This window comes from Mangifera indica, chromosome 7, assembly GCF_011075055.1.
Source record: "Mangifera indica cultivar Alphonso chromosome 7, CATAS_Mindica_2.1, whole genome shotgun sequence".
NCBI lineage: Eukaryota > Viridiplantae > Streptophyta > Magnoliopsida > Sapindales > Anacardiaceae > Mangifera > Mangifera indica.
In genome coordinates, this window is record NC_058143.1 from 13,021,686 (window position 1) to 13,043,938 (window position 22,253).

Consider the following 22,253-nt stretch of genomic DNA (forward strand, 5'->3'; position numbering starts at 1 on the left):
TCCTTCGAGGAAGAAGAAATCGCCTTCGTCCCAGACAAAGACACTCCGACAAAGATGATTTCACCTTTGTTGGAGGAAATTGGATACTTCAGTATTTGGGATTTGATCGACAAGGAGACATAAATTGAGATAGAGAGCCAACATAGTCGGAGACGACGAATTTTGTTGTCTCTGACAATGATTTGCAAACCCTAAGGTGGAAATATTGATTTTTCAAACTTTGGATGGGAGGGAATTATGAGATTTTCCAACAAAAGGGGGTAAAGGTAATAAAATTTTAGTTATTTAAATTTTTTGTTAAATAACGATTTTACCCTTAACTTTAACTGAGATTTTAAACGGATGGGTGAGACTTTTGACTTTTTAAACCTCATAGGTGTGATTTTGAGAACACACTTAAACTTGGGTGAGAAATAGACCTTTGACCTGCTATAAATGTTGAATGTAAGAATTTTGATATTGATATAATTTAATTAAATTTTTATCTAGAATTAATACTGACACAATTGAATCGAATTTTCAAATATCAAATATTTGAACTATGGAAGATGATTGTAAATATAATGAATTTTCAATTTTGTGTCTTATATGAAAAGGAGGAGCCAATGATTGTTCTTGTTGTTGGATTGTTGTTTTAGAGTACCCCCGCCCCCCTTGATTTGGCACTACAATTTTGAATGGGGGAGCTTGATTTACCGTTACTTGAGGCATGTCCCTTGTACTTAACAAAAAAGCAAAAACGTAGTTTTATTCATATCATAGTAGTTAATGAGCAGCTTAATTATTGGCATTATTAGTAATAAATATGAAATGTATAAGCTGCCATCAAACTTAGACGTTTAGCTCTAGTTTTCTTCCGAAAATCCAGCTGAAAGGCACGGCATTAACAAGAGCAACAGCTCGTTTTTTCCTAGCCTGAGCTTTATCATCCAATCTTCTAATCTTCAAAGGCAATTCACACACATACTCTTGAGCTCTGCGCCCCTCATCTGAAAGACCCGTCAGCTTATCTACATTCCATCTTCCTAGAAGAAAATCTAGAATATCTGCATAATCTTTGGCAGTGTATACTCCAAGGCATTGGGCAACAGCTGAGAAATGGTCAAATAGCTTACTATTTTCACCATCGTGCATCAAATGCGCTGGCATTTTAATCTTCTTCTTCATCATGCCGGCTAAAGCCAACATAGTATCATCCGGGTCAATTTCAAATAGCTTCTCCACAATCTTCGTGTATGCAATTTCATGTCGCTTCTCATCAGCAGCTATAATACCGCATATTTTTGCAAGTGTCACATCTCCATGCTCCTTGGCTAGCCTTGCTGTGTTACCATGAGAGATGAATGTTGCTCTCTCTTGGAAGTACACATTATAAGGATTTTTCTCAAATTGAGGATCCTAATAGATTAAGATATATAGATAAATTATTACTAATCGATTAATTAAATTTGTATCTATGTAGTATAGAAACATAAACGTGGAAACGTTGAAACATAGAAATGGAAACATTGAAATGTATTTCTCAACAATATAGGAAGCGGAAATGTGAGAAAATTTATAAATATAAAAAATATCGGATTTTTTTACAATTGTCAAAGTTTATAAAAAAAAAAATACAACTTGTATATCTTCAAAATAATACAACATCCTTTTAGTAACAAAAAAGTGTACACTTAATTAAGTCAATTTTTTAAGCGTTCATTGACAGTTGGAGAGATCAGAGATGGAGAAGAGAAGAGTTTTAACACATTAGAGAAGAAAAAAACTTCAGATGCTAGAAAAAAGGAGAAATGAAATCACAATTAAAGTTTGAAATTGTAAAAAAAAAGTGATACATGAAATTAATTTTTAGTCAATTAAAAAATAAGAAAAAAAATGAATTTCAAATTTTTTTATATTTTTTAAACAACCTCTAAACGCTTTGTACCAGTTTTAGGATGTTTATAGGTATCAGTTTTAGGGTGTTTCAGAAATAGAAACATTTTCAAAATGCGGAAACACAAAATGGGGTAAGTTTCCGTGCTTTCTAGATTTGTATTATAAAATTTATCTTACCATCCCTGCACCTATGAGATACCGAATGGTCTTCTCAATCTGCTTCATGTTGACACGTCCAGAAAGGTAAAGATACTTGTTGAGAAGGTCACCATGCCTGTTTTCTTCAGAACTCCAAGCCCTTATCCAACTTGCCCAAGAACTAAGACTTGCTCCAGTCTCATCCCCTACCCCATCAAGTGTATTAAGTATTGTTTGGTTAAGTTGGAAGGGCTTCTTCTGTAATCATATCTCCAACCAATACAACAAAATACTCATCAGGAAGATTGTTAACTCTTTCCCTCAAGTCTTTGACTTGATCGTAGAATCCTTCAGTTTCAGGTTTTGGCAGAAAATCTGTTGGTTGCCAACTTTTCTCAACAGGCTTTAGGTGCACTGAGACATTCTGCTCAACCCAACCCTCCAAGGACTTGAATATCTCCACCTTTTCTGGTGGCAGACCGCAACACAGCTGCTTTGAACCTTTAACCTTTCTGCTTTAACCAACATATTTGTTAGTTAATATAACTATAAATACAAAACTTATAAACAAATTAATTCTTATCGACAAAGATTATTATTCCACCTTGGGTTAACAGAAAAGGAAAAACCTACTTGGTTTTAATAGAAAGAGTAGCGGAGGGCATGAAGGTAGTGGCATGGAATTGAAAAGAAAGTTTTGGGTTTAGGGGTAAGAGGGAGAGCGTGTTGAGTTTCAGAGTCATCTTTTTTATTTTGTTAAATTGCAAAGCACTCACGGCTAGCTTTATAAAGACTATCTTTTAATCGGAACCATATAAATTTAAATGCATGAAAAATGAATGTTCTCAAAATTTCAATATAATCAGGATAAGTTTTTCAAAATGTTTTAAAGGTTTTGAATGCGGTAGTTTTCTGGCCATCCCTTGCTTTCTCATTACTCTCTTTTCAATTTGTGTTGACAAATTAACTCTCAACTAATATCAATACCTATCATTACTCTTCTTTCCTTCAGTACAAACGAAGACTATAGGCCACATCAAACTTTGCCAGAGATAAGCTGGTCTCGGAGACAACCTGAAGATGATACCAGGCATAAACTACCTGTGAAAAATAAACATAACTAGACTCAAAATTACCAAGGCTAAAAGGAATAATTTCCTAGGGAATAGTCAAGACCCACAATGGTGCCTTGCCTCTAAACCATGTCAAATGAAAACACAACGCAACACAAGTTATAAAGAGTTTCATATATAGATAATAATGTTAATGATTTCAAATAGCATTATTCAATGAATAATATGCATGCATGCATGCATGCATGAATTTTTCTACACGAGCACAATAAAAGCAATCAAACTCCAACAAGAGTAACGAAAATATGGAGTTAGTACCAAACCTGCGAAGGATTATCTGTAAAATCTGATATCTCACCTACTTTATGTCTTAATTGAGACTTTGAAACACAAGGAAATTCTAAGTTGAAGACTCCACAACCCTATTAATGTTTTATCTTATGGGGCTTAATGGACATTTTACATACAAGGGTAATTGGTGTTTTCTGCCACGTGCCGAATGGACAACATGATAAAAATTTATGGTTACATAGGAAATTTTCCAATCAATTGAATTTTTAAGACTATATTTGTAGATAATTTACTTAAGAACAATTGAAAAAAATGTTTTTCTCATCCATATTTTCTCACCCAATAAAATTACAGATACATATATTTTTAAATATACATATAATATGTCATTACATAATTGAGGAATTTTGAATTAGTAATAAAATAGTATTCAATTATATGATAATATATCATTTATATATTCAATTATATATTAAAAAATATGTATATACAATATTATTTTTTTCTCTCTTTTTTTAATTTCAAAAGGGTGTTTTTTATATTCACTGACATGGTCCCATCTCATAGTTTAAAAACCACTTTTTTGAAATCTGCTAACATGCTAGAATTGTTGAAAATAAAAAAAATACTCTTTAATTTTTACTGAAATTAAACAACATTTAATCTCAAAAAGTTTGTTAAATATATTTTGTACCTTAATTTATATTAATTTTTGGATTTAAGTTTAGAAAGTTTTGATTGAGTTAATTGATTAGGAAAATAATTATTTTAATAAAGTATGCCTTTTTTCTAGTTTTTTTTTTTGTTTCATTTCCTTTATTTTTTAAATTGATGTAACATAGTGTGTGTGTATATATATATATATATTCTTTTGAATTAATAAAAGGGGTGGAAGAAATGACCTTTATTCCAAAAATTTAAATCCTAGGGGGGAAATATCATTTTTAAAACTTGATTTGGGAAAAAAAGAATTAGTTTTTAGAGTTTAAAGAAGAAAGAGAAAAAAAATTTAAATTTCTTTTTAATATTATAAATAAAAGAACAATCTTACTTTTAAAACTATTTAAGTTAACTTATTTGTCTATAAACGAGTAAATGAAATTTTCAGAAGTTATAGTTTGGTGGGAATAAGTCCATACTGCAAGTAATTTCCCAATGGTTTAGGCAAGGAGTTCATATACAGAAAAAAACATTTGCTGATATATATTACTAAATATGCACAACATTAAGAAATGGAGGAAGAACAAAAATCCTCTTCCTCCTCAAGTTACAATCTTAAAATTAAGGTTTTTCTTCATCCAAGAAAGGAAGAACACCAGAACTTTTAACCAATAAAAAATAAAAAAAAAAGGAAAAAAATTATAAACCTATACAGGAGAAACATGAATCCATTAAAAAAAAAAAACATGGATCTTCATTCTTCATAGAGAATCCACAACCATTAAGCGGCAGGTGGGGAGGTGATATAGTGGACAACACAAGCCACCGATAAGGCTGCGATTAACTGCTCCAAGTTCACTGGCTCTTCTTCAGGCGCGGTTGCTGCAGAGTTCTTGTAGTCAAGTGATTCATCATCGAATATATCCCACCAATTCTTCACTAGCATCTTTATATCTTCCCTGTCCATGTTCTCTTCTTGCCCAGTGTACCTCCATGGCTTAGACCCCTGAAAAATTTATTATCAGTTAGAATTTAGATCCCTACCTTTTCACATCAAATTAATTAATAGGGCATATGTAGATACTCACAGCGGCACAGTAGTGAACAACTTTGACTTGATCAAGTTGAATGTTCTCCGGGTGACGCCATAACATAGCCAACACAAGGTTGTAAATTGGAGGAATAGGCTTGTATATATCCTTGAAGTACATGTTCAAGAAGTCCTACATTATTACAAAGAAAACATTGATATACAATTCTAACATGAATTAATGATATGAAACTGACCAGTAAATATAAATTTAAAATTACCTGCTCTGCAAAAGCAGTGGGAGGAGTGATTTCGAGGGTACTCAAGAGATCATGGTAAGTGGACAAGCTGGGCTCATACACAAACATGCCAGCATTGAAATAAAGAGGAGGTTTAGGACCCAACTCAGCCGGCCAATTCACCCTGTCAGGACACTGTTGGCAATAACCAATCTTGTATTGAGGAGTGTGACTCCAGGTTTTCTCACAGAAACAGTCCATCACGGCATAGAAATAACCATCAGCCATGTCGAAGAGATGGTCAATGTTTTCAAACACTTGGATGTCACCATCCAAATATATCATCTTACTGTACTCAACAAACTGCAAAATCAAAAGAAACCCAGTGAATGAACGGGGCCCTGTTTGATAGTTTTTAAGTGAAAAACATAAAATGTAATGAAATTAGAATAAATACCTCCCAAATGCGAAGCTTGGAGTAGTTGATGACATAATAGGCCATGGCGAACTCAGTCTGATTCTTAGGAGGATAAACAGGCTCGATCTCTCTCACAATACAACCTTGATCCACCAGAATCTTCCTGTGCTCTTCAGGAACGTCTGGCAAAATCGCAACAACAAGAGGGTAACTGCTATTCACCTTCCTCAAACCTTTGGCCAACCCCACCACTCCCTTCCAATAGTCCCCATTACCTGCCAAGAAAGTGACATATGCACGCCTTGACAAGCTTGGAGCCTTTGAGAGAGAGGTGGTCCTGGTCACTGTGGTGGTGATGGTATTAGGGGCCATATTGAAATTCAAGAAAAGAAGCGGATGTAGTTAGAAGAAAAGAAAATAAGTGTTTGGCTGGAAGAAAATGCTTTGAAAAGATAGAAAATGTTTTGCTTCGATTTGATGAGCAAACGGTGATGGCGGTGGGTTTATATAGGAGTTTGGGTGGGTAGAATAGTAAATTACTAAATACGGATATACTTAGGTTGAAGGGACAAGGATATGGTGGAATACGACGTCATTTTGATATTGTGAAGACTGACTTGGTGAGACTGACTGTTGGTCTTGATAACTGAAACTTAAGTACGTTAAGGGCTCAACGTGTGGCATTAAATCGATCCAACGGTTAAGGAGAGAACTCTGGATTTGGGCGGTGCACAAAAGAGGGAATATCATTATTTTAATTATAAAGTAGAATATCCTCGGAAGATACTCACATTGCTCAAAATACAGAAACACCCTTCTCTCTTCTACAATCTACAACTTTATTTAACAGAGAATAGGTATTATTTTACACAAGTCGAGGGTCAAATATGACAAGTCAAAAACAAAAAAGACAAGAGAAAAAGTGTGAATAAAAAATTTAAATGAATTTATTTCAAAAAGTAATAACACACCGACAGGACCCCACAACCGACCTGGCCCCACAAATACTATAGTAACAGAGAGGGCACGTGGCAACTGCAAAGTGGTGGAAGGGGTTGGTCAAATGGGGCTACTACGTAATAAGAAAATTGGCAACGCGGCATCTCAAACAATTTTGTAACGGACGGGTAGGTTCAACCGTTCAACAAGTGTCAATATCCAGTAGAAGAAAGTGCCACGTTTCAACATGCAATTTTGCTACCTGGGACGAAGCTTCGTTAATAATATTTGTTAAGTCCTTCGGATGAAAAAGCGATAACCAAAGTTTTTACGGGATATTGAATATTTTATTTTATTTTTAATTGTACATACAAAATATCATAAGAGTGACCCATACAGATAAATTCATCCTCTTTTTTATCAATCTTTTGAGAAGAAAAAATCTTTACAATATAAAAAAAATTGAAACAGAATAATTCTTCAACTTTAGAAAATATTTAAAGCAAGTGTGTGATTTTTTATTCAAATCCTTATGTTTTATGTTTTTTTCTTTAACAATTTAAAATTAAATAATATAAAATAGATTAATAGTTATGACTTCATGTGAAATATAATTGTATTATGATTTCATATTTTTTTATTATTTAATATTGTGATTTTATATTATTGTATTGTTTAATATTGCTATAATGTAATTACAGTAAAAATAAGAACAAGTTGACAAAAATCCAAATTTAAATCAAAAACAGAGGAAAAACGGGGTTGGTGTCAAAGCCGAGGCTTGACATTAACACCAACCCCTGTGATCCCATATAAAATCTACATATTGACCTTAACACCTAAGGTTTTATGTTTCAACACAAGTGTTTTTATGTTTCAGGTTTATTTTAAGTCAAGACTTCACGTCAAGGCTTTTAGGTTGCATGCTCTTCATGGGCTATAGAGGCTTCACTTATTGACTTATTTTCTTATGTATAGCTTCAATATTGGATTAACGTCAACTGAAATTTAAAGAGATAAAATCAAGTTTAAAATTTTTTTATTTGAATTTAAACTTCAAAAAATTAAATTCAAATGTAATTTAATCTAAGAAGTTTAAACTTAAAAATTTTTAAATTCTCTTGATTTTATCAAACACATGTATAAACATTGTTTCAAATATTGAGACTATATATCTCCATATGTTCTCTCTCTGTAATGCATAAAGAGAATATTATTGTTTTATCTGATTTTTCAATGTTAAAAATAAAAGCAATTTAGGTATTTCAACATATAAAATGGTAAAAATATTTAAAATGTGAAAAATATAGTATAAATGTATAAATGTGCTCCAATTAAGGCAAAAAATTCAATATCCCTTTACAAATTATATACTTTAATTCGATAATTTATTACCTCCAACTTATTTATATATTCATAATTTCTTTTTGTATGTATAATAAATCAAAGGTTCTGATATTAATTTGTCACAGCTACACTTGTACATTATTAAATCTTGTTTATAAAACATCATTTTAATTTAACAAGGAGAGCCCGAATATAAACTTCCTGGTTACATCTAATCGATTAAGAGTGATTCAAATTTATTTATTTAATGAATAAAGATAAATAAGTCATCTTGATTAGGTTGAACGAGTGTATATGTGATTTGTTTAAGTGTGTTTATGGGATGAAGACTTTGTTCAAGTCTCATGAACTGTGGAACTTGAACGTGGGTATGCTAGCGCGGAACGTGAGAAAAATCAAGAAGAAAAATGTTAAAACTTTATATTTCATTCAACAAGCAAAGCATAAGTCAGTCTTATCAAGAATTGCAGAAGCAAATACTTCAACAAATGTTTGACAAATTATGAAAGAGTTTCAGTGCTCAACAATGGTGATTATAGTAAAATCTATTAATTATATAGTCATGTAGTTGTCACAGTTGAGAAAAACACATGATTTATCTAATTATTATTTTGATGAATTAATGAATTCTTTACAAGCTCACGAAGAGAGGTTAATTAGGACGCATGACAAGAACAAAGAGAAAGTGTCTTGAGTAAAGGGTGAGTCATCTTGAAAAGAAAAGACATAATATTCAATTAGAAAATCAATGGCAGAGGTGGTTTTCGTATTCGTGGTTGTGGCAAAGGTAGAAGACAATTTGGTGAAAATATGCAATATAAAAGCTCAATTCGGCGCCACTATTACAAGAAACTTGGCCATAAGGGAGTTGATTGTTAGACCAAAGCAGAAGATGAGAATAATCAAGCAAGTTTTGGAAAGCAAAAAAATGAAGTAAACTTTCATGACCCATTTTTGTAATGATGTTGTCGCTGATGATGTATGGTTTTTGGACAATGGATGTTCTAACTATGTGTTGGACACAAAATCATTGTTCAAGGAGCTTGATGGGTCACAAAACTTGGAAGTGAGGTCAAGAGACAACAAATAGATTTCTATTAAGGAAGGTACAATTTGCTTCCTTAATAGATCACTTTGAATTGTGATTTAATTAAAGGAGTTACATTGGGTTATTATTCAAGCATGGGGTCAACTGTAGTTCAAAGGAAGAATTACCAAAAGTGATAAGATCAACGTTTAAGAGGGATTGAAAATAATAAGGACAATGTTAAAAGGATCATCTTGATAAGAGATCAATATGGATAGATTTAGAAATGATAAAGAGTAACATTAAGGGAGGCTAGAAATGATGAGTAAGCCTTCAGGCCTAGCTAGTTCAAGCTCAAGCTTGTAAAAAATTTTGAGCTCAACCTAAAGGGTCTCAAATTTTTTGTTCAAACCTAGTTCATTAAAATATTTCCAACTTTGAGCATGTTTCCTGCTTACTAGGTTTGTCCCTATAATTTTTAAAACTTTCAAAAACACCTTTATAATCTCTTACAGGTTTAAAAACCTAATAAGTACACCTCAACCCACAATAAAATTGTAGTCCTCATTGAATCTAAGCTTAAACAACCTTTGTTCAAGTTTGAGTCTGATAACTTAATAGACAAAATTTTTTATCAAGGTTTGACCAAGGCTTGAGTTCTATTAAACTCAAAACTGAATTTTTTGGGTCGAATAATTAAGTCTCAGGCTTGTTTGACCTAATTGACAAGCCTAATGACAAGATCAACATCGAGAAATTTTGTCAAAGTAGAGATCAATTACTAGGCTTTTTGTGGTTTATGTGTAGGTTTTTATGGGTATGTAGTCTCCTCTTTTTGCAATCTCTCACCTTCTTTTTATACTTTGTTCGAAAAATATTATTTGATTCTTACATAAAATGAAAACGATAGCATATGCATATATATATATATATATATATATATATATATATATATATATATATAAAAGTAATTGTATATATTAGAAAAAAGAAAGAAAGAGTCTAAAGAAAAAGAACTAAAAACAACCTACGCTCCTCCCTTCTAACGAGAATGATAGTTGAAATCTCAATAAAGTTGGAAAGGTTAACACAACAAAAAAAACCAACAAAACAACATTATCTCTTCTTGAAAGTATATCATGGTTCCTATCATGATAGAGTTTAAGAGAGACAAAAACATTTATTTTCTAACTTGACAAGATGAAAGAACATACCAAATCACCATAGAAACAAAAACAAGAAATATTTGTCAAATTCAACAAAAATAAAATTCACTTGCACAGGAGCAAAAACAGTTGGTCTTCCCCTAAACGCTGCCTGGAGGAAATCATAGTCCAGCGACACTTCCAGATTGCAGCAGAGTTCCTCTGTGGGCACAACCAAAAGACTGGGCTGATTAGGAGAATTCCTGCCTGTGCAGTGAGTTCTGGGTAGCTGAAAATGAGACAAGATACTTCCCACAAATGCATAATTTTGCAGTGTAGATTGGCCAAGATGGGTCGACAAAATAATCTCCTTGCAGAGCTATTATGAAGCAAAATTTGGGCAGAGAAACGTGTAGTCTTTCTAGTTTTTCTGGTAGCAGTCCAGACCTTGAACAAAATGCCTATGTCAGCTTCAGTAACTCTTAAACCAAGTCTACTATAAAAACTGGAAATTCTGGAAACCGCTACAGGCTGATCCAATCTGTTGCTACCAGGAACCTGCAGAATCAAAAGAGGAGCCTGCTACAGTCTGGGTTGTGCAACACTTAAGAACAAACTGTGCCTTATCTCATGGCAACTTGGAAAGCTGCTGTGAGACCAAACTCCATGCTTTATACTACCTCCTAAAGGACCAAGAGGAAGGCTACAGAGCTGGGCAGCAAGACCATCCAGAAAACCACAAAGGCAATGCAACAAGGACAAAATCCCAACACTCTTTAAAGACCGCTCAGAATTCAACATGAATAAGCTTTCCTGACCAGTAAGTCCATGCTGCCATAGAGACTTGCTGCAAAAACAATAGCATTACCCCTAAGTATAAATTAGTTTGGCCCATAGGTGAAACAAAAGTGAATAATCACCTTTAATGAATAAACTTGGACTGAGAGGCAAAAAGGGTCAAGTCATGAATACAAATCAGTGAGACTGGCTGTTGTCAAAACCATCTTATGCATACAAATGATAGAGTCGACTAAAGATGGCATAAGATAATCTCAAAGACGATGTAGGATAAGAGTATTAATAATGTTTTTTTTTTGGCGTTTTCTGAAAAGAATGCATAAGAAACGACAATATAATCTTCTCTAATTACATTTTACCATGAAATAGTTGACAGGTTACTCTTAAGGGAGTTAATGTTATTAACCTTTAATGGATAGAGGCCAAAGAAAGTTGATAAATTTTTTAGTCCGAGGGACTATTTTCAACCCAAAGTTTATTAAAATAACAAAATTTCCATCTTTAAATTAAAAAAAAAAACAAATTTTCACCATAATCTACTTCTTTGAGTGAATTTTATTAAGTGAAAAGGTATGAAAATCATTTTACATAAATTTTTTTATTTCCACTTTTTTCTCATTATTTTCTCTCTTTTTAAATTTTTTTTTTAATCTTCTTTTTTCACATTATTTCTTATATTTCCCCTTTTCATAATTTTAGAGTGCAAACTAAAATTTTAAAAATATTACTGGTGCTAATGAAAATTTTAAGAGATTTTTAAAAATTAAAAATAAGTTTAGCATTATTAGTTGAAAATTTTTAAAATTGTAATATATTTTTTATTAATTAAAAAAAAATGGCTACGCCCTTCAAAAAATTTATCAAAATATAATATTTTAAATTGGATAATTTTTTTATACCTTTTTAAAGTATGAGTAATAAATATTTAATTAACGAGAATATATTAATAATTTAATAGTTATATTAAATATTAAGTCTAATTTTATAATTTAAAAAAAGAAAGAAAGAAAGAAAGAAAGCGCAGAGAACTTATCCTCTCTATCAAAACTAATGAAATTCACTAATAACAAATTCATATATAATACAATATATCTGCACTTAGCAAACATACATTGGGGCTGTTTGGTTTCAGTTTTCGAAGATTACATTGGTAATTTATATTTTATTCTCTTGTTTGGTTTATAATAATCTTCTATTACCAATACTGACGTGACAGGTAATATAAGTGATAATTTGATTACCACCTTCACCACTTTAGGTATTTAAAGATTATTAAGATAATCTTGATTTTACTATAATTATATTATTATTTATTAATTTAAAGATTATCAAGATAATTAAAAATAATTATATTATTTTACTATAATTATATTATTATTTATTATTTTTTTTAGATAAAAATAAATTTATTTTTAATTAATATGATAAATAATATAAAAAATATTTAAAAATAATTATATTTAAGAACATTTAAGTAAAATAATTTAGTAGTAATTTTTTATTACTTTTAATCAAATACAATAATTATTTATACATACTAAATTTTATCAAATATAGTAATCATTTATACTAAATAACCTTCAAAATAATCTATCTTTAAAATAATCTTTCTATTTTAATAATAAAATATTATACAAACTAAACACTCCATAAAGAGGAAGAACAAAAGTCTTCGTCCTCCCGGAGGTTCTCCCACTTTTAGTAAAGGAAAGACCTCACCACAAGACAACACCCTTTACACCTATACACAGCTAAATTATTACATGGAACACTGTATACATTTTTAAAAACATGGATCTTCATCGGCAGCCTCTCTAGGCAGCAGATGGGGCGGTAATATAGTGAACAACACCAGCCTCTGATAACGCTGCCAATAACTGCCCCAAGTTCCCTGGCTCTGCTTCAGTCACACTTGCTGCAGTGTTATTGTAGTCAAGTGATTCATCATCGAATATATCCCACCAATTCTTCACTAGCATCTTTATATCTTCCCTGTCCATGTTCTCTTCTTTCCCAGTGTACCTCCATGGCTTAGACCCCTGAGAAATTTATAATCAGTTAGAATTTAGATCCTTATGTTTTCATATCAAATCAATAGGGCATACGTAGAATACTCACAGCGGCACAGTAGTGAACAACTTTGACTTGATCAAGTTGAATGTTCTCCGGGTGACGCCATAACAGAGCCAACACAAGGTTGTAAATTGGAGGAATAGGCTTGTATATATCCTTGAAGTACATGTTCAAGAAGTCCTACAATATTACAAAAAAAAAAAAAAATTAATATACAATTCTAACTTGAATTGATGATGTGAAACTGACCAGTAAATATAAATTTAAAATTACCTGCTCTGCAAAAGAAGTGGGAGGTGTGACTTCGAGGGTTTTCAATAGATCATCATAAGTTGACAGGCTTGGCTCGTAAACAAACATGCCGGCGTTGAAGTAAAGTGGAGGCTCAGGACCCAACTCAGCCGGCCAGCTCACCCTGTCAGGACACTGTTGGCAATAACCAATCTTGTATTGAGGAGTGTGACTCCAGGTTTTCTCACAGAAACAGTCCATCACTGCGTAGAAATAACCATCAGCCATGTCGAAGAGATGGTCGATGTTTTCAAACACTTGGATGTCACCATCCAAATATATCATCTTACTGTACTCAACAAACTGCAAAAATGCCAAAGTAGCGACAAAATTACACAAACAATAGTTTTACCAGTAATTAATACGTGATATCCAATGATATTGAAATACGTACCTCCCAAATTCGAAGCTTGGAGTAGTTGATGACGTAATAAGCCATGGCGAACTGAGTCTGGTTCTGAGGTGGATACACGGGTTCGATCTCCCTCACAACACAGCCTTGATTGACCAGAATCTTCCTGTGCTCTTCAGGAACGTCAGGCAAAATCGCGACGACTAGAGGGTAACTGCTGTTCACCTTCCTCAACCCTTTGGCTAACCCCACCACTCCTTTCCAATAGTCCCCGTTACCAGCCAAGAAAGTCACAAATGCACGGCTTGACAGGCTTGGAGCCTTGGAGAGAAGGGTGTTCTTGGTGACAGCAGTGGTGGTGGTATTAGGAGCCATATTGAAAAGTTTAAGAAATGAAAGTTAGGAGAAAATTTTGAAAGATTGAAAAGAGTGCTTAAAGGTTTGAAGATTGCTCCGATTTGAGTTGATGAAATGAAGTGTAGTGGTGGGGTGCTATATAGGATTTTGGGCTCCACGGATGGAGGGGACTAGACTATGATAGTATAAGATGTCATATTATCTTGAGAGTAATGTTATGTGTACTTATTTTTTGTACATAATGATGTATCATCATATAATTAAGTGATTTTAAAATATGTGTCATCATATGATAAAGAAATATCTAATCATATAATAACACTTCATTTATATATATAAATTGTGTATCAAAATAGGTATACATAATTTTATTATTATCTTAACCGTGGTCGTTTTTATAGACTTGACTAAGTTTTAGTGACGTTTTGACAGGGGACTTCTGGAAAAAATTTGATCTAGCGGATAAAGAGAGAATTCTGGATTAGGACGGTGCAGGACACAGGGAAATATAATTAAACTTAATAAAGAAAAGAATATCCTAAAATACGCATAACACATGCGGCCATGTCGGTGTTATTTGACCCAAGTGCAAGATTATGTTTGTCTAATAAAATACTAAAAAGGGATTATCTATACTTAAATAAATCCCCGGGGTAAAATTGTATGTACTGTTATAAACACTAGATATGATAACTTCATTCTGAATTTAAGATTTTGGACCTTTTTCAATTCTAACAAAAAAAAATTCTTTGATAAAAATGAGAAATAGGATAAGAACAAAAATAAAAATAAGAATAAAAAATATTCTCACAATCTGAAACAGAGATATGTGTCTCGTTTTCGCCCTGCCCCCTACCATACTCATCTCCACATTTTTATATTAATATCTTTATTTAAAATACTAATATATTCATATAGTTTTATATTATTTATATTTTTAAAATTTATTTATATTTTTATTGTATATATTAAGGAGGTTAATATATGATATTTGTAATATTTGAAATAATGGGTTAATTTTAATTATAATTAATTTTGTTATATATTTATGTTGTGTTTAGAATGTATGAGGATGAGATTTTTCTCCATGGGGACAAGCATAGAGACGAAAACAAAGAGGGGATTTCCCTTCGCTGAAAGGAGATAGAGAATTTTTTTCATCCCCATAATAGAGACGGGAATTAATATCTCCTGTGGGGAGAAAATTAAGATCCTCTCCTTACCCCTCCTCGTTGTTATCCCTAATAAACACCTAATGAAAGAATGAGTAAATAAATCTTTACAAATTATTATATTGTGTTTGATCTATATAATGTTTTATTATCAAAATTAAAAGAATATCTTGAAGATAGATTAATTAAAAGATTACTAAATATAAACTATTATTATATTTGACAAAAATGGTTAGTATAAATAATTATTATGTTTGGTTAAAAGTAATAAAAAAATACTAATATATTATTTTACTTAAATACTATTGCTTATAATTATCTAAAATATTATTTATGTTACTTGTTATATTAATTAAAAAAGAGTTTATTTTTTTTAAAAAAATTAATAAATAATGATATAATTATTCCTTTCCATTATACTATGCTAGACTACATTTTAATTACCTAATCTAAAATTAGAAAAAAAATAATCTAAAATATAGCAATTATACCACAATTCAAAATGCTTATATGTCGATGGTGTGAAAGTTTGCACCAATGAGAAGAATATCAAGCCTTGCAAGAATTCAATGTAAAAAGATGACACATAAAAAATAGATATCCAATTTTATAATTCTGTGTTATCGCAAAATAAAATTAAAGAGAAGTTTTAATGAACAGTTTAGATTAATTTATTAATTGAAGTGAGGTGAATACAAAAGTTATTATAACACAACACAACACTAGTTCAAGACCCATCGGGCGTATGAGTTAGATCAACCAATAAGTGGTATATTTACAAATTTTATAGATCGAATTAACCCATAAAAAGTATGAGATCCACGATCTAGGGTTATATATATAGGCTCAAATTGGGACCTATAGTAAATAGTTGAATCAAGTTCTATTGTAATATGTATTATATTAATTTTAATAAAAAATAATTTTTTATATTGTAATTATTAATTAATTTTTTAATAATTATGAAAATAGTAATGGGTTGCACCAATCCATAGCCCTTATGACTAAGCCTAAGATTCGGTCTGAAAGACCCATAACTTAGCCCGATCTGCTACAGTAATAAGTTGGGCCATTTTTCTATACTTCGGGTCAACTAACATCTCTCAACGAATGGTTTAGATTAATTTATTGATTAGAGTGAGGTTTAAATGATCAACATAATATAAAACTTATTACAATAAAATTATATATATTTATTTTAGATATATAAATATATTTATATAATTAAATAATTTTAAATTAAAAATAAAATAATATTTAATTATATAATAATATATATCTTTACATATTTAAAATAAAAACATATTATTGTAAGTCAACCGAGAAGCTTCCTCTTATCAAAAACTATAAAGAAATGTTTAAAAATAGCCTTATGAGTGGCCCTACGTCTACAAATGTAAACGCCCGTGTAACGCGGTTTCTCAACACGTAAAAAACATAGACGTTATACGGGCCCAGTCCCCTGTTACATGGCTTGCCACGTGGGGCCCATAAAATACGATCCATGTTTGAAGTAGGAGAAAATGCCACGTTGCAGCGTGCAGCTCCCTTTCATATTAGTTAAGTTAGTTGGTCCAACTCCAAGCTTTAACCGCCAACGTAACGTTTCAGACTCCAGAGAAAACCGACCTTATCTATTAATAGATTAGTATTTTGATTTTTGACTTTTGGACTTTGGAGAATGAAGACTTTTCTTAATTTTCCACAAGGAAAGATCGTTGGAGTCGGAGCGTTGTTTAATCATACAAAATTAATAACATTTTTAATATTTTTAAAAGGCCGAAGGGTTAATTTCCACTCAAAATTTAGTGTTTTTTAAAGCTTTTATGTATTAATTTTGAAAATTTTAAATACTAATACATATATATATATATATATATATATATATATATATATATATATATATATATATATATATATATATATATTATATTTTTTAATTATGATTAACAATAAAATTATTATTTAATAAAAATATTAAAAAAATCAAAAAATTTATCATATTTCTCTTTTAGATTTAAAAATCTAACATTTTCCTCTTACCCTCCACCCAAGATTTGAAAAATAATAAATTCCCTTATAAGGTTTCGATCACCTCCTTTCCTTGTGAACAACAACCTTTTGGCTGTTGATGTTCTCCCTTCGGATCGACTTATCTCTTCCTTCTAGTCTCTCTGTCATCCTCCCCTATTTAGATCATATTTGACGATTGTCTTCCCCTGTTCAAAAAAAGACGAAGACACGTCAAAAACATATTTAAATCTGGACGAAATTTGTTCATCGACTAGGGTCTTCGTTCATAGGTTTTCATTAGTCACATATCGTTCACCGATCTAGATAAACATTGTTCACAAAGACAAGACTTCTTCATCTAAGACCGTTTCATCTCAACTTTGATGAAGACCATTTCGTCTTCGTTAAAGACAATGACAACATGGGAAGCAATACAGAGATCGAGAGGGAGAGATAAGTCGATTGGAAGAGAGAATGTCAATGGTCGGGAAGTCACTATTTACTGAAAATGAGAAGATTGAAACCCTAAGGAAGAATTTGTCACTTTTCAAACCTTCGGTGGGGGGGGGGGGGGGGGATGTTGCATTTTTAAATCTAAGAGAAAATATGATAAATTTTTAGTTTTTTTTAAATATTTTCATAAAATGATAATTTTACCCATGATAATAACTAAAAAAATTAATAGATTGGTAGATGTTTCGGATTTTTAAAATTAATGTGTGGAAATTTTGGAAAACACTAATCATTGGGTGGGAATAAGTCCTTTGGCCTTTTTCAAAACTAAATCGGTGATTAAATCGATCATTTTATTTATTTATGGTTTTATGGGTTTAATCAAACAATTAACCAATTAAACTTATTATCAAATTATCATGTATTTTTTAAATAGTACAAACATTTAATATATTTTTAAAAAATAAAATATATGAAACATATAAAACATAATTTTAAATATATTAATTAAACAATTGACATTCTATTATATAAATAATGAGAAAAACCAATTACAAATTATTGGTTTAAATAGTTTTTTCGATTCAACAAATTTACCAAGTTTTACCAAATTTAAATAATTCAATATATATATATATAAACTGGACTAGATTATAAATTGGATCACAGTTGAACCAGTTAAACGGATGGTGCAGTTCAATTTTAAAAACATTGAAAATTTTGAATCTAGTGATTGATTGCACAACCGTTATACTAAATAAATTAAAAATTTAATATTGATATGTCGATGGATGGTGTATTTCAAACACATACTCTCATACTTGAACCCCTCACATTCTATATTACTTAAACTATCTCTTGGAAGTGAGAATGTAGAATTTTCATGTTAAATGGTAGTTATAGTGTTAATTTTCTCATGTCACGATTCAACTATATTACATAGTTGGATAATACTATGCGTATTCATTTTTAATACACAAAACAAACGCATATACACATAAATATATCATTATGTGATTGGACGTTACTTTATTATTAATTTAAAATCACTTAATTACATCATAACATATTTATATATTAAAATTGTATATATATAATTTTATTCTACGTATTTTCGTGATTTGTATGTGGAAACAATGTTACAAAAGTCTACTCAACATTCAACAAGCAACCTAAATTTCCAGCATTCAAGGGTTGATTTGTCTACATTATAATAACAGACATAGCAGTCCAGAAAATAAACCCCGACATCCCCTGCAATTTCCATTTTTCATTATGACTTTTGCAGTCAAGGGTTGATTTGTCTACATTATAATAACAGACATAGCAGTCAAGAAAATAAACCCCGGCATCCCCTGCAATTTCCATTTTTCATTATGACTTTTGCTGGTAATACAAACAGTAAAGGATTCAAAGAATAATTATTCAAACTGGGACAATAACAATTACTCAAGCTTCTATGCCTGGAGAACAAGTTTCTTGCCCAGAATCATGTCATCTGTAGAAAAATCAGCCTCTTTCCTGAATGTACCCCTGCCGAAGTCTAGGTTGTAAGAGTCTGTAAGGCCTTCCACCAGGTCAAATTCGGGCTTTACTCCCAACACATGTTTTGCTTTGTCAACAGATGCAAAGTAATGCTGCATTATCATGGCAAATGATAAACAAAAAGGCTCAAAACTGACCCAAGAAGATTTAACTTTAAAAATTTCATGAAATGATGCAGTCTAGAGATATACAATTTACCTGGTCACGGAATGGAAATGCCTTCTTTTTACCGAAGTCAAACTCCTTGGGGTTGTAGTGGACAAGTTCAGGCTCAGGAAACCCACCAGCCTGGAGAAAATTATTATAAAAATGAATAGTTTCACTGTCATTTAGCCTCAATCAAGGGCGGTTCATGTGCTATGCTAACTATAGTATTAGTAAATTAATGGAGTAGTCAAATTACCTTCGCGCAGGCCTTTGCTAATCCATCAAAAGTCACATACTTTTCTCCTGAGATGTTGAATACCTGCTTACTAGCTTTTTCATTGCCAAGAACAACAACAAACGCCTTTGCCAAGTCCTGAAAGAAACCAAATTTGATATAGATACTTCACTGAAAGTGATTCATGGAGGAGTTGTTCTCAAGAACTTGCATGCTAATGAATAATGGGTTTGTAAATTTTCAAACCTTCACATGACCAAGTTGGGTAATTTGCATTCCTGAATTGGGTATGGGAATTGGGCGGCCTGCTTTCAAGCGGTGGAAAAACCACTCTTCAACAGGGTTGTAGTTCAAGGGCCCATAGATGTACACTGGCCTTAAAGAAGTCCAATTCACATCTCTTGATGCCAGCGAAATCTCAGTATTAAGCTTTCCCTTGTGCCTGCTCTTTGGATCAACCGCATCAGTCTATCACAAGGACCTCACAAAAATTAGAGACTACAAAAGCATAAAGTAAAATGAGAATATGGAACAAGTAAATTTCCAAACCAATTTGACAGTGCAGCCTTGGGTAAGAAAAAGAGACAAATTTCATAGAAGTGGAACTTCTTATTCAGATATATTACATTTTTCACATGGCAACATCTTATAATTTACAAGATGGTATAGCCCCTTTTTCATAATCTTTTGGATTAAGATCTTTACTTTGTCCATTCTAAAACAAAAGTATAATCAATAGCACACCTCGCTGTGTGGTAGAAGATCAGATTTGAGATACACACCAGCTGAGGAGCAGTATATGTACCTGAGAATAACCCAAACTTTATATATCCTCAAGATAACTTCTACATAAATGAAAAATATAGTCTGAAATTCTCTCATGAGTTTGCATAAAAACATGACAGATTAGATCACACCATTCTACTGACCTGTTGACAGCATTACCAGTAATGTGATATGAAGCATTTTAGTCTTAAAGCTTTCTTTAGTTAAGGTAGAGTATTCATTCACTTTTTTGCTTCTATCCAAGTCAATTTAACTCACAGAAAACTATTCCATCTTATGGCAACAACATCTATTAACTTGTGCACATCTGAACTAAGTGGGAATTTTCATAGAGAGTCATTGTAATTTTAAGCACATACACTCCAAGTTAATATATGTTCATTTAAATTATTCAGCAAACTTCAAGAGAATATATGGTTTTGATCTTTTAATAAAGAGTTTTTACCAGTGACAGTAATGAAGTCCTAATGAATGAAAATTGAAGGACAAATAGAATTTCAATGTGCAATGATTATAAGTGTAGCTGTTTGACCGAATAGAACATCCTCAACAGATTGTTGAGAGCATACTGTTCTAGATTTGGCAGTGCATCCAATATGGGTTCAACCTCATCAGCCTCTCGTCCTGAAGATATGCAAAAACGATATATCATGTGCAAGCTATAACATATTGTATTCAAATGGAAGGCATAGAAGCGTGATGACTGCACACAGAAGTCTATACTAACCATTTATATCATAAACAACATCAAAGCCTTCAGCTGAGAGACCGGATTTCACAAAATCAAAGTCCTTTCTGTCTCCTTTCAAATGCAAAATCTAGCCAATTATAAGGAGCATTAAATATCTTGTATACTTGGCACACACTGCTGCAGTCTGCAACTAAGCAGCTGAAGTTGAAGACTCTATGACAGACATTTGAAATCAATTTTACAATACCTTGGAAGAAAATTCAGCATAATCCTGGTCTGATTCACCTGGCAATTGTTGAGTAATGGGTGCTTTCCCTCTAGTGAACAAGGTGACCTGCCATAGGAATGATGCGTGGAGAATTATAAACAGACCCATCTTCGAAATGACAATGTGACATGAAAAGAAAAGAAAAGCTACCAGAAACAATAGTTATAGAAAGTTTAATGATAAAAGAGAAGGGTATGCTATACCTGATGGCCCTCTTTCACTAGAAGTCTAGACAAAAATACACCAATGAATCTAGTTCCTCCCATTATAAGAATTTTCTTCTGACTTGTTGCTTTAACATGGAGTGCTCCTTTTGGCTGCAATGCCTTTCTTTTAAACTGTTCATTGTCGATGTTAACAATCAGCTAAACGAATTACCAGTCACATCATACTATTAAGTCTATGGTACGAATTTAACGAGTGTCTACTGGTGGATGATCAAAACAAAAACGAAACTTGAGCTGCTTTGATCACAAGAAGTCATAATGATACTGACAGATAAACAAAGTTAGGAAGGAGGGGAACCTGAAGATGAGAGTGGACGACTCTGGTGCCATTGAAGTCAGAGAAAGAAGAAGTGAGAAGAGAGAAAGAAGGCTGAGTTTGGTGGTGCAACACAGCCAAGCTTGCCATGGTTCTTGAGAATTGCAATCTGACTGAGTCTGTCAAAGCTAGTTTGGGTGGTGTCTCTCATTTCTTACATAACAGAGGATAAGACAATGACCCACTACACAACACACTTCGGTTGTATCCACGGCCTCTCATTCTATACTGCATAACCTCCTCTATTTTCTCTTCATCCTTCCTACCCATTAATTTATGTCTCTAATTTGCCCCCATAAAATAACATATATATGGATAATATTATTCACTTCTTATTATATGTT

General features: G+C 32.0%; 3 protein-coding genes and 1 pseudogene across 3 annotated transcripts; all 4 read right to left on the minus strand.

Moving 5' to 3' along the window:
- Positions 1 to 722: 722 nt before the first annotated feature.
- LOC123221496 lies at positions 723 to 2,681 on the minus strand (annotated as a pseudogene).
- A 1,877-nt stretch (positions 2,682 to 4,558) lies between these two features.
- LOC123219912 (galactinol synthase 2-like) lies at positions 4,559 to 6,208 on the minus strand. The gene is made up of 4 exons (XM_044641879.1): positions 5,767 to 6,208; positions 5,352 to 5,672; positions 5,129 to 5,263; positions 4,559 to 5,046 (listed from the first exon to the last, which is right to left on the minus strand). The coding sequence occupies exons 1-4, from the start codon at positions 6,097 to 6,099 to the stop codon at positions 4,822 to 4,824; spliced, it is 1,014 nt and encodes a 337-aa protein (XP_044497814.1). The 5' UTR covers positions 6,100 to 6,208; the 3' UTR covers positions 4,559 to 4,821.
- A 6,366-nt stretch (positions 6,209 to 12,574) lies between these two features.
- LOC123219913 (galactinol synthase 2-like) lies at positions 12,575 to 14,173 on the minus strand. The gene is made up of 4 exons (XM_044641881.1): positions 13,742 to 14,173; positions 13,330 to 13,650; positions 13,102 to 13,236; positions 12,575 to 13,022 (listed from the first exon to the last, which is right to left on the minus strand). The coding sequence occupies exons 1-4, from the start codon at positions 14,072 to 14,074 to the stop codon at positions 12,798 to 12,800; spliced, it is 1,014 nt and encodes a 337-aa protein (XP_044497816.1). The 5' UTR covers positions 14,075 to 14,173; the 3' UTR covers positions 12,575 to 12,797.
- A 4,771-nt stretch (positions 14,174 to 18,944) lies between these two features.
- Positions 18,945 to 22,134, minus strand: LOC123220136 (chloroplast stem-loop binding protein of 41 kDa b, chloroplastic). The gene is made up of 10 exons (XM_044642161.1): positions 21,892 to 22,134; positions 21,570 to 21,704; positions 21,346 to 21,432; positions 21,135 to 21,225; positions 20,977 to 21,031; positions 20,366 to 20,426; positions 19,868 to 20,089; positions 19,643 to 19,759; positions 19,438 to 19,527; positions 18,945 to 19,331 (listed from the first exon to the last, which is right to left on the minus strand). The coding sequence occupies exons 1-10, from the start codon at positions 21,997 to 21,999 to the stop codon at positions 19,152 to 19,154; spliced, it is 1,146 nt and encodes a 381-aa protein (XP_044498096.1). The 5' UTR covers positions 22,000 to 22,134; the 3' UTR covers positions 18,945 to 19,151.
- Between the last annotated feature and the right edge of the window lie 119 nt (positions 22,135 to 22,253).

Bases quoted from the DNA above. Each gene is read 5' to 3' on its own strand.
- LOC123219913 (XM_044641881.1), bottom strand. From the start codon at position 14,074: ATGGCTCCTAATACCACCACCACTGCTGTCACCAAGAACACCCTTCTC. The intron at 13,237-13,329 runs GTAATTTTAAAT...GTAATATTGTAG, and splicing joins CCACTTCTTTTGCAGAGCAG to GACTTCTTGAACATGTACTT. The intron at 13,023-13,101 runs GTGAGTATTCTA...TAAATTTCTCAG, and splicing joins TTGTTCACTACTGTGCCGCT to GGGTCTAAGCCATGGAGGTA.
- LOC123219912 (XM_044641879.1), bottom strand. From the start codon at position 6,099: ATGGCCCCTAATACCATCACCACCACAGTGACCAGGACCACCTCTCTC. The intron at 5,673-5,766 runs GTATTTATTCTA...TTGATTTTGCAG, and splicing joins CCAAGCTTCGCATTTGGGAG to TTTGTTGAGTACAGTAAGAT. The intron at 5,047-5,128 runs GTGAGTATCTAC...TAAATTTTTCAG, and splicing joins TTGTTCACTACTGTGCCGCT to GGGTCTAAGCCATGGAGGTA.
- LOC123220136 (XM_044642161.1), bottom strand. From the start codon at position 21,999: ATGGCAAGCTTGGCTGTGTTGCACCACCAAACTCAGCCTTCTTTCTCT. The intron at 21,433-21,569 runs GTATAGCATACC...TTCCTATGGCAG, and splicing joins TAGTGAAAGAGGGCCATCAG to GTCACCTTGTTCACTAGAGG. The intron at 19,332-19,437 runs GTAAATTGTATA...ATGATAATGCAG, and splicing joins CATTTCCATTCCGTGACCAG to CATTACTTTGCATCTGTTGA.